This window comes from Martes martes, assembly GCF_963455335.1.
Source record: "Martes martes genome assembly, chromosome: 11".
In the NCBI taxonomy this organism is placed as follows: domain Eukaryota; kingdom Metazoa; phylum Chordata; class Mammalia; order Carnivora; family Mustelidae; genus Martes; species Martes martes.
Window position 1 is genome coordinate 75,503,368 of NC_137899.1, and position 12,196 is coordinate 75,515,563.

At 39.4% G+C, this 12,196-nt stretch overlaps 1 protein-coding gene across 3 annotated transcripts in view; it reads left to right on the forward strand.

Moving 5' to 3' along the window:
- Nucleotides 1–10,950, forward strand: part of MET (MET proto-oncogene, receptor tyrosine kinase) — a 114,182-nt gene extending 103,232 nt beyond the window's left edge. For all 3 annotated transcript variants that reach the window (XM_080818202.1, XM_080818204.1, XM_080818203.1), the window contains 2 exons: nt 8,503–8,639; nt 8,748–10,950. In XM_080818202.1, coding sequence (XP_080674328.1) covers nt 8,503–8,639; nt 8,748–8,958 — 348 coding nt within the window. In that variant the 3' untranslated portion in view covers nt 8,959–10,950. The remainder of the gene's footprint in view (nt 1–8,502; nt 8,640–8,747) is intronic.
- Nucleotides 10,951–12,196: the final 1,246 nt, after the last annotated feature.

The following is a 12,196-nucleotide window of genomic DNA, read 5'->3' on the forward strand; positions in this document are numbered from 1 at the left end:
TAAGCAGTGGGTGATTTGACAAAAATAAAAGGCACAGGGGGAAGTTCTGAGGATAAACTGGGAAAAATATATTCATACTAGATAGATCATGCTTCTTGGAAAGCAAACTAGGGAGTCTGGAATTTCTTCTCTGGCCATGTGGAAACATTAAAGTGTAATCAGACAATACTGTAGTCTGTCTTTATTCTGTAAGGTGTTCTGAGAGGAGTAGATGCAGGCAGATGAAATTTCAGGAAGAACTTGAAATAATACAGAAACTGTAGAACAGAAAAGAGATGGAAGGAAAAGCATCTCAGAGGTAATAACAACAATATTTAGCAAGAAATTGATAAAAGTCAAAAATTAGCAAAGTTATATGCTAATGCAATAACACCTATGTGAAGCAAAGGAGTAAAAGCTGGATGAGGGGGGAAAATACCAGTTGAGGCTTGAACATACTGAGTTTGACTTGGGAGTGAGTATCCAAGCAGAAATGTCCATTAGGCATTTGGAAATGTGGCTCTGCAGCTTGTACAGCCTAATTAGTTATCTTATTCAACTCGGGCTGCCATAACAAAATACCACAGACTGGGTGGCTTAAACAATAGACATTTATTTCTCACAGTTCTGGAGGCTGCAAGTGTGAGATCACGGTGCCAGCATGGTCAGGTTCTGGCGAGAGCTCGCTTCCTGGCTTGCACTGTGTCCTCATGCAGGAGAAAGAACAAGAGTAAGCTCCCAGTATCTCCTCTCATGAGGGCACCAATGCCATCTGGAGGGCTCCACCTTCATCTAAAGTAGTTATCTCCCAGAGGCCCCACCTCCTAATACCATCACTCTGGGAATTAGAGTTTCAATATGTGAATGGGGGTAGAGGGTCCACAGTTCATTCCATAGCAGAGGTCACGGGTGGAAATAGACTTGTTAGCGTCCAAAAACAATTACTCAGGAGAACCTACGCATAGGAAATGAGGGAGAAAAGCAGAGAGGTAGGAGACCTACAAGAGGCTGTCATGAGAGCCAGAGGAAGAGAAAGTTTCAGGAAGAAATGGGGTATGCTCATCAGGGTCCAGTGCTACTCAGTACACAAAAACAGCCTTGAAAGCTGAGTTATTTGAATGATTTGGAGGTCTAGAGTGGGTTGAGGAGCCTAGGTGTTGAATGGGATGGAGAGTATTCTTACTCTATTTGCTCGTAGTAAGTCAAGAGGACTGTGATGTGTAGAGGTAGAGAAATACGAATTTTCAGTCCTTGAAGATAAGAATTGAAAAGGGAAAAAATGTAAACTGGCAACATCAGCAAACAAGGTAGGCAAAAAATAATAATAATGGAGGGCATAGACTTCAGAAGAGAAAGGGTTGGCAGCTATTAAGAGGTGACAGGGGACAGAGATCTGAGTGTGGCATTGGGAAGCAAGAAGTCATCTACCCTCCTCCCAGTGAGTCAGCAGGTTTCAAAGACACTATGGTCTTCAAGTGAAAGCAGAGTTTCAGTTCCTGAGGAAGTGGGGGAGACATTAAAGACTAAGTTGAGAGTGACTGGGAGTTGTTTTTAATAAATGTGTTACAGGACATGGTGGAGGGATGGGACTTTGGAGTGGATACAATTAATAAGAGAATGTAATAGTACATGCTAGAGTGTAATGCCTGGGATTTTGATCCTGAAAGATTCTGAAGAGATCAAAGAAATGAGTGCTAAAGAGGTAGGCTCGGAACATGTTAGTGATGGTGGCAGGTGAAGGTATAAGGTAGGGAGAATTAACCTGTCCTCAAAGAGTATACATTCCATCCGGACTGTTTGTCTGCCATTAAGAACCACACCGACCCTTACAACTCAATAAGACAAAATAACTCAAATTTTTTAAATAGACAAAAGATTTGAATAGATCTTTTATCAAAGAGATATATGAATAGCTAGCAATAAGCACATGGAAACATGTGCCCACACAAAGACTTGCATATGAATGTTCATAGTAGTAGTATTCATAATAAGAAAAAAAGAACAGGAGCAATCCTAATGTCCATCAGCTGATGAATGGATAAGTAAAACATGTCATTTCTACACAATGGAATAATACCATTCAGCACTATAAGGGAACTGCTTGCTAATGCCTGCTACAACATGGATAAACCTCAAAGCTATTAGGTCCAGCAAAAGAAGACAGACTCAAAAGATTGTATATTGAATTGATTGTATATTGAATTGATTCAGCTTATATGAAATTTCTAGAAAGAGGCAAAGCTAGAGAGACAAAAAATAAATCAAGGGTTGCCTGGGACTGAGGGCAAGAGACAAAATTGACTACAAACAAGCATGGGGAACTTTCTGGGATATTGGAATTGATCTAAAAACTGAATCGTGGGGCTGTCTTGGTGACTCAGTTGGGTAAGCAGCCAACTCTTGATTTTTGGCTCAGGTAATGATCTCAGGGTCATGAGATCCAGCCTGGCCCCAGGCTCCATGCTCAGCGGGGAACCTGCTTAAGGTTCTTTCCCTCTCTCTCTTTAAAATAAATAAATCTTTTAGGGTGCCTGGGTGGTTCTGTCAGTTAAGCGGCTGCCTTCAGCTCAGGTCATGATCCCAGGGTCCTGGGATCAAGTCTCACATCGGGCTCCCTGCTCAGCGGGGAGCCTGCTTCTCTCTCTGCCTGCTGCTACCCCTGCTTGTTCTCTATCTCTCTGTCAAATAAATAAATAAAATCTTTTTAAAAAATATTTTTAAAAAACTAATTGTGACAATTGCTGCACAAATAAGTACACTAAAGATCATTGACCCACACTACAAAATGGCAAGTTTTATAATACATAAATTACGTCTCAGCAAAACTTTTAAGACAAAACAAAAAAAGAATCTGATGAAATCTTAAATGTTTAAGGTAAGAGTTGCGATTCTGAGCTTTTAGACAAGCGCACACACACATTACTACCTCCACACACGTACACACAACACAGAGGCCAGCATCTCTCAGACAGCAACTGTCACTCTGATACCTGACTGGAAATTTATGGAGGCTTCTATAGATACAAAGTGCTATGTCTCTTTCCCTCTCATTGAAAGATGTTGTATTGTACTACATAAATGGGGAACAAGAGTAATCCATGTGCAGTGCTGCTTTGGCAAATGGTTATTGACTGCATGGATAAATTTGCATTAGCTTTAATTTCCAAGATAGCACAATCTTTTGAATGTTGACATGGAGCATTTCCAAAAGCATGTGATAAGCTTGTATTTAGAGAGCTACCTATAAGCAAAAACTTGCCTGCTTATGGAAAGGTCCACTTTCTCACAAATGCCCAAATGGAGTTCAGCTAAAATCTGAAATTCTCTTGAAGCCCATTCAAACCAGATAGAAGTGTCACTCTGCAGTTTCTCATACCCATTCTTGTACAGTGTGCAGCCATCAACATCAGTATTGACTTCTCAGTTGTTCAATCAGCAAGCTCTTTCACCCCGCGTCAGCACTTAACACTGTCAAACCTCTTCCTTCCCAGGAAGGAGTGTCCTCCTCGTCTGGTTTCTGGGACACTGTACCATCTGGTTTTCCTCTTGCTTCTGGGTTATGTTTTCTTCAACTTTGATGGTTTCTCTTCCTTCTCTCACATCCTACATGCAACTGTCACTTGGGAATTTTTTTGGGTGGAGAGAGGTCTTTATGTATCAACCTCCGTCAACAATTTCAGCCATTTTATAATCGCCTTTGAATCTCTCTTCCTGGATTGTTTTCATTAGCATCACAAAGTTACCATGTTCAAAGTCCAGTTCTTTCCTGCCAGCTATCAATTCTTCACTTCTTTATTTCTATTAATGGCATCCTCATTATGCAATGTACCAACTCTACTTTTTAATGTATAGTCCATCAAGTTCTGAAGAATGCCTACAGTTGTGTGAACACCACCACCACAGCTAAGATATAGAACAGTTCCATCAGTCCCTTTGTAGTCAACCCCTAGCCTATCCCTAGGACCTAGAAAGCACTGGTCTGTTTCGTGTCTCTACAGTTTTACCTTTCCTAGGTGTCCTATAAATGGAGTCATATAGTAAATAGCCTTTGAGTCTGTCTCCTTTCACTTAGCGTAATGCATGTGAGTTATCCATGTTGTATCAGTAGTATCAGTGTGTCTAGATGTTCTCCCTTTTTTTTTAATTGTGTCAGAGAACACAGAAGAGGAAATTGACTATCTCAACTATTTTTAAGTGTATGGTACTGTAGTATTAACTAGATACATGTTGTTGTACAACCGATATGTACAACTTCTTCATCTTGCAAAACTGAAACTCTATACCCATTGAATAACTCCGCTTTCCCCCTCCTGACAGCCTATGTGTTTCTAAGAGCTTGACTACTTTAGATACCTCATACAAGTGGAGTCATGTGGTATTTGTCTTTTTGAGACTGGCTTATTTCATTTAGCATAATGTCCTCAAGATCCACTGATGTAGCATCTGACAGGATTTTTTTTAAGCTAAAGAATATTAGATTATATGTATGTACCACATATTCTTTATTCATCTGTTGATAGGCATTAGGGTTGCCTCCATCTCTGGGCTATGGTGAATAATGTAGCTATGAACATGCGTGTGAAAATATCTCAAGATGCTGATTTCATTTCCTTTGAATATGTACCCAGAAGTAGGATTGCTGGATCATATGGTAGTGTTTTTTCAGTCATTTCTATTTTTAATTTTTTGAGGAATCTCCATACTGTTTTTCACAACAGAGTAAGCCATTCCTTTTTACTTCTGCGTGGTATTCCATTGTACAGATATTCCACATTTTGTTTATCCCTTCACCAGTTTGAAGGACATTTGCGTTCTTTCTAGTTTTAAGCAATTCTTCTACATAGTTACAATTGCTAAACATTTGCTTAAAGGTTTTGTGTATGAAGGTTTATTTCTTTCGGATAAAGTAGGATTACCGGGTTGTAAGATAAGTGTGTATTTAACTTTATGAGAAGCTGTCTACTGTTTTCCACAGTACCTATATCATTTTATATTCCTAACAGTAATATGTAAGAGTTGTAGTTGTTCAGCATCCTCACCTGCACTTGGCATTGTCGGTTTGGGAGTTTTAGCCATTCTAGTAGGCTGTAGTGGTCTCATTTTCTTTTCAATTCATATTTCCCAAATGACTAATATCATTAAGCATCTTTTCTTGTGCTAATTTACCATCCTTCTGTCTCCTTTAGTGAAGTGTGTGCTCAAGTCCTTTCCCCAATTTTTTTAAGTATTAGATTTTTTTTCCAGTTTATTTCTTTATTATTGAGTTGTCAAGAGTTCCTTACATATTTTGGATTACAGACACATGTTATCAGATACATGTTTTTGCAAATATATTTTTCTAGTCTGTGCCTTGCCTTTTCATTTTTTTACTGGTATCTTTCAAAGAGCAGAAGTTTTAAATTTTATTGAAAATGTTGATAAAATTTTATGAATTTATCCTTTTTTTTTAAATTTTATTTATTTGTTTGACAGAGAGAGAGCACAAGCAGGCAGCATAGGATGCAGAGGGAGAGGGGAAGCAGGCTCCCCGCTGAGCAGAGAGCCCAATGCGGGACTCGATCCTAGGACCCTGAGATCATGACCTGAGCCGAAGGCAGAGGCTTAACCCACTGAGCCACCCAGGCGCCCTGAATTTATCCATTTTTTAATCAGTTGTGGGTTTTTTACAAAATGTGTTATATCTCAGTTTACTCGCTCTTGAGTCCTCAAAGCTGGCTGTCTCCATTCCTTGCACACTTAGCTGTGTCACTTTCTATCTCTTTTTATGGCTTTAATTGTCTCTCCTGTCTAATAACTTCTTTGATCTTCACCTTTGATAAAGTTAAGCAGAGATTCTTCAGATGAGCCCACTGCTGGTGCTCAGATATTCAGAAGGGCTGGACCATCCACACAGTAAACATGAATGGCAGAGCTCTCCTGTCTAGAAACTAAAACTGACTTCTTTCCCTCATTCCTAATGCACAGTGTACTTACCTCTCCCTCTCTTTCTCCCTCCCCCTTCTTTGTTTCTCCTTCTTTGTCTCCCTTCCTCACCCCCAGCCTCTCTCTCTTCTAGATCAGCCTCATTCTCTTCCTTCACTACCTCTCTCCCCATCACCTTGTCAGTCCCAAGCTGTTGTAGGCAGTACTGTGCTTTCCCTGCAAGCTGCCTCTCTCTTTCACCACTCCTGTCCCTTGACGCTTCCAACCCTCCTCTGATTCCCAGCCATTGCCCAATCCTGTAATTCCTCAGAAATTTACCCAGCTCTGCCCCCGTTTTTGTGAATTTGCTACTAGACCCACCTACATCCTAGGCTGTGGGTTAGGAGACCTAATCACAGACAAGTAATCAGCCTCTCAAAACTATGGTTTCCTCATCCTTAAAGAATCTACAAAACCAATTACATTACAGGGTTGTTATAAGGATTAAATAAAATAGTCTTTTCTTAAAGGACATGACGGCTGTTCCTGGCTTATATACCCTAATTTGTAGTTCAGTTTCATTGGGCTCCGTGTTGCCAAGATGCAGTAGCACCCCTCACCTATTCTTGTTCAGAACACTCCCTCCAGCAGTCTTCTAATGTGAATGGGCTTCTCCTATTTGTCTAAAGTGTAGTATTTACAGGTAGGTCACCTAGAGCTCAACTGCATGCCTCATCCATTTCATCTTAACCCACTTTCAGCACTCAGAAACCCCCACAACATGATCCGTTTCAACCTTACCCATCCCTGGTCCACCTCATCTGCTCCACACATCAAGCAGAGTGACCTATTGTTCTCTCACCTCTGGGCCCATTTGCTCCATCCAGAACACTCTTCCTGTCCTCACATTCTGTGTACTTGGAAAACAAATGCTCCCCATTCTTCCAAATCTGCTTTATTGTTGCCTTTTTTTCTGAAGCCTTTCTCAGGACCCAACCATTATCTCCGACTTTTCGCAGCATTTGTACCTCTTTTCTATTATTGCTCTGTGTTAGTTATTCTGTCTTACTGTTCTACATGACAGTTGGTTCTTTGTGACAGTGATTTAACCCTGCTAAATCAACCTTAGGCCCATCCAGTAACTTGGACAGTAACCTACCTGTGCACCAACTAACAGTAGATACTTGTTAAACTGATTTAAATTTTAATGCATATTCTGGAACTTAAAGGTTAACACAATGAAGTTGTCAGAAGTGACTCATAAAGATTTTCAGTCTTTGGAAACTTAGATTTTGAGAGGCTTCAGGGGACAGCAAAGTTATCTAGTTCCCACCCGGGAAAGAGTATTTTCTCTATTTAGATCAAGGCAGTCAGTGGCCTTAAGAGTTCTTGCACTTGGGCAAACAAAAGCACCATTAATGGAGATTTGTAACAGCAACTACAATATCTTCCTAGTTTCTTTCAGACTGTGGTATTGTTCAGATAGACATGCTTTATTCTCCTGGATGAATGCTACAAGCTGCACTTGCCTTTCCATGTAGTATTTTCCTGCTCTGCCTATCTGGTCTGTGTTCTCCTTTCCCTCCGAACCTCCTTTTTCTCAGGGCCTCATTTCGACCCCCATATGGTTCTTAGTCTGTGAGTGGCCTAGACACGTTGCTAAGGAAGAGCTGATTTCCAGGGTCTTTGGCCAGCGGTGACCCACACATGCTGAAGTACTCTCTTTGTGTCATCTCACCTTGGCACATGTCCAGGAGGAGATAATATACATGATCTAGTGTATTCTGAGTAGCTTTAAATCAAGACATTGCATATTTAGTGTAGTTTAGTAGACCAAGTAAGACCCAAGAGTTAGGAACTCTTAAATGTTTATCCCGGTATGAATTCACATTTATTGGGGGAATTTCTAACAGGTCACGTAACCTCTCTGTCTCCCTACAATATTCCTATCAAGTACTAATATAGCTGTTTTATATCAATCTTGTATTTTAACATTTTTAAATTACATTTATTTTATTGAAATTAGTTTTATAGAGAACCTTCTTGCCTAGCAATTTTATCACTTCTGATTTTTAATATGGATTTCTACTTACACTGACTTAGAGTTTGCCTTTTAACATTAACAGTTAGATGTGGTTACATCTCTTTTTTGTTTCTTGGGTTTTTTGTTTATGGTCACATTTCTTAAAAGAGTATTCACATTCATTCAGAAGCTTAACAAATTTAAATCTTGGAAAGCTTTCTTCATTTTCTTCTTTTATGAGTAATGTAAATTTGTAGTGTAACTGTTGGAAAGGAGAAGGATAGAAACATGGTAATGCTTTGATCCTATAAGAACCTGGAAACTGTACTGTACTAACTACAGATGAAATCTTAGTCATCATGTGGACTTCAGATATTCTTTTTAAAAACTTTGCATTTATATATAATCTAAACCTTATCTAATTCTGGTGTAATCATAAAATGTGCAGCTTACTAATTGCCTTTAAGGAAATTTTTGCCCCAACAAGCAATAGTATTGAATATACTAAGCCAAATTTAGTTATCAAGACCTACTGATCACCTTTCACGTTCATACGGTCACAGTCCTCACCTGGATTCTCCCTTCCATTGTTTGACTAGTGGTCCTTTGGCGTGCTCCTCTGGGAACTGATGACAAGAGGAGCACCACCTTATCCTGATGTCAATACCTTTGATATAACAGTTTACTTGTTGCAAGGCAGAAGACTCCTGCAACCCGAATACTGCCCAGATCCCTTGTAAGTAGGAATTTCGAAAGAATCTTCTGTCATTCCTATGTTTTTGACTTTTACCAAAATGCTTGCCTTTACAATGTCTCTCATAGCGTTTCTTCCTTTTTGAAATAGATATGAAGTGATGCTCAAATGCTGGCACCCTAAAGCTGAGCTGCGCCCATCTTTTTCTGAACTGGTCTCCAGGATATCAGCAATATTCTCTACTTTCATTGGAGAGCACTATGTTCATGTGAACGCTACCTATGTGAATGTCAAATGTGTTGCTCCATACCCTTCCCTGTTGTCTTCACAAGATAACATTCATGGCGAGGGGGACACATGACAGATGGATACCTCATCAGCCCCCTTCTGAGAAGCATCACAGAACTTGCCAAACAATAGTCTACACTTTGTTCAATTTTTTTTTCACTGCCTGGCCATTGAAAGGGCACCAGATATTTTTGCTTTTGCCAAGATTGCACTATTATAGGACTTTATATTGCTATTTAAAATGACTGGATTCTAACGAATTTCTCAGCTGACGGAGCATCAGAGCCAGAAGCTTTGTCCCACGGGCCATTGACCAACAGAAACCCCACAGCTGTGATGATGCTCCTGTGCTTTCAGGCCAAAACCTGAATTCCAGGTCAAAATTTTTAAAAATCGGGATCCTACATGATTTCATATAAGGAACAGAGGCAATGAATTTTGAGGGCTTCTTGGTTACAGAAAATTCAGAAGAAATGGTAAAATCCAGGACAGATGTGGCCCCAGTACCAAGCCATTCATTTACAATTTAAGTGTTTCAAAGAACTTTCATGTGTTGTATGGTCACTGATATTTTTTATTACTGATGTTGTCATTTGCCCATTAGGCAAACATTCCCTTTTAAATTTTTGTATTACATTCCTTTTAATGGATAAATATCCAAAGGCAACACAGTGAACATTTCAAAATGGCAGGATATGAAATGTGTTTATAAATTAAAAGGGACATTTACGTATTGTATATAGATGACATTAAGAAGGTTCTCATAAAATAGCTTAGTCACAATGAAAAATTTAGTTGTCATTTAGAAATCAACTGAGAATGATACTGTTCTGATGATTGTAGACATTTAGATTGTTTGTCTATTTTTTTTTTATGACGACTCTGAAAAGAAAACAAGTGATTTGTGATAGGTGTTTTTAAAGGTAACTCAGCATGTTGTTAAAGCAGAATACATCTGACTAAAAGGTTCATTGTTTCCTATCATGGTTCATGTAGGGCAGAGAAAGGATCGATGAACTGGAAATATTAGCCTCTTTCTCAGGTGGCAGCTCCCCACCTCACAAACAATTGGAGATGATAAAACTTTCTCGGAGTCCAGTTTTTCATTAGGACATGCTTTGTGTGAAGCCAAACGTATTTTACAGGGAAATAAAAGCAACTGAGAGTTCTGGCCATTTCACCTGGATGAACAGTTATTCTGGGCAGGACTTTTGTAATGTTTTGTTCTGTGGGATTTTGTGCTTACTACTGTATAGTGCATGTGGCACAGGATACTCTGTTTTTGTCAATGTAGACATTTAAAGTTATTATATTTTTATAAAAATGTTTATTTTTAATGATATAAGAAAACTTTTGTTAGGTCACAAATATACTGCACTGTGAACATTTCAGAAAAGGTATGTCAGGCTTAGATTACTAAAAGCATAGTTCTCAATGGCTGTAAATAGTGATAAGGAAATGTGCTGATTGCCAGTACACCCCACCCTCATTACATCACCAGGACTTGAAGCCAAGGGTTAACACAGCAGGCTCTAAAGAGGGTGTGTTACACTGAAGCCCAATAGTAGAGCTGGGCTGATGTTGCAAGAGAGTGATTACAACCCAAGCTCTTTGACAGAGGTGGATTTTACCAGAAGACACAAGGAATTGTACGGTTGAGATATATCCAGTATAAATATTGTTTCAGAAGAGTAAAGTGTGATACTAATGCACAAATATTGCAAATGGTGGGTAACAAAAAACTCTGCAGAAACAAATACCTCTACTAATATCCAGAGGGTGAGTGCATCAAAAACAGAAAGAACTTGTGGAGACAACCCATCAACAAGACGACACACCTGTACATATGCTTGAGAAAGCTGCAATGTGAAAATCATGTTTGCTATTTATAAACATGTCCTTAGGTTAATGCATCTGGACAGATTGTGAGAGTAAGTGGTTCTTCTAAGCATTAGATACTTGTCACTGCCTTTACCTGCAGTTGAGCTGAATGGTACTTTGTATGTTAATAGTTGTTGTTTTGATAAATCATACAATTAAAATAATGTATCATCTAGTTACTGAGAGTTGGTTATTGCTAGTCATGCTTGATTACCTATTCCATTTACATAATGACAGAGGAAGTCTAAGATTGATTTCATCTGGTGGCATCAAGATCCTCTATATATGAGAACCTTAGTAAATTCCTGGGTGGCTAAAGGAATTTGCATCCTTGAATCTCAGGAAGATCTGTCTTTCTAAGAATGGTCTGCCCCAAGTTGGCAAATCACCCACATTTCTCTGCCTTTCAACTGCTCAAGCACTTGTCTCCTCCTTCTAGCATGATGCTCTTCTCCAGCAAGCTGCAGGCTTGGACCAGAGGTATAACAATGAAGCTGAAAATCCGTAGCCGGCGGAGAGATATCTAGTTGGGTGTTGAAGGAAAGAGGCCTTCTTAGCCCCTTAAAACTACTCTTTTATCTACATTGATTGCCAACATTCAGGAGCCCCCAGCTACTGGAGAACATACCTTCAGGTTATCTCTGTGAGTATTCTTGGAATGGTAAGGGAATTCAGATATGATACTTCGGTCATCTAAAAATCATGTGGCACTTTGGAGCAATCTGATTTCACAAAAGACCCAAAATTAAACTGGTGCCTGCAACATACATGGGGGCTGATCCTTTATGAGAGAGATTTCACTCCTTGTACACAGCCAAACTCCCTCCCAGCCAAGAAATGCACCTCTATAAGAAATTCAGTCAGACTCCATGCTCCTGAAGGATAAGAACTTGTCGTCTTTATATTCCTAGTATCTGGCACTTAGTAGATTCTGAAGTAAGTGGTGAACTGAAGCCAAATTTTCCTGTCCTTGATCACTTTAAACCACCGCAGACAGATGCTGTTATTACTGATGTAGCATGATATTGGTGAACAGTGGCATGGGGAGGGGAGGACCTTTCTAGGGAGAGGGATAAAAGGATCTTCCTTCACCAAATTTTGCTTGATGCTCTGAATTTTTTTTTTTTTTAAATAGGCTCCATGCCCAGTGTGGAGCCCAACACAGGGCTTGAATTCACCACCCTGAGATCAAGAGTCAGACACCCAACTGAGTGAGCCACCCTGATGCTCTGAATTTTTAATTACAGGATTTTTCACTCCACCATGTAGGCATCAATTATATTTTTGTTCTTTTTGACCTACATAGCAGATTATATCCTTAAAGAAATACAGGGAAGGAACATACAACCTAGAAAATACATCAAATGTTTGCAAACGTCTTACATTATTAACCTACCCAATTTGGTTCAAGAAACAAGTTAGCATTATAT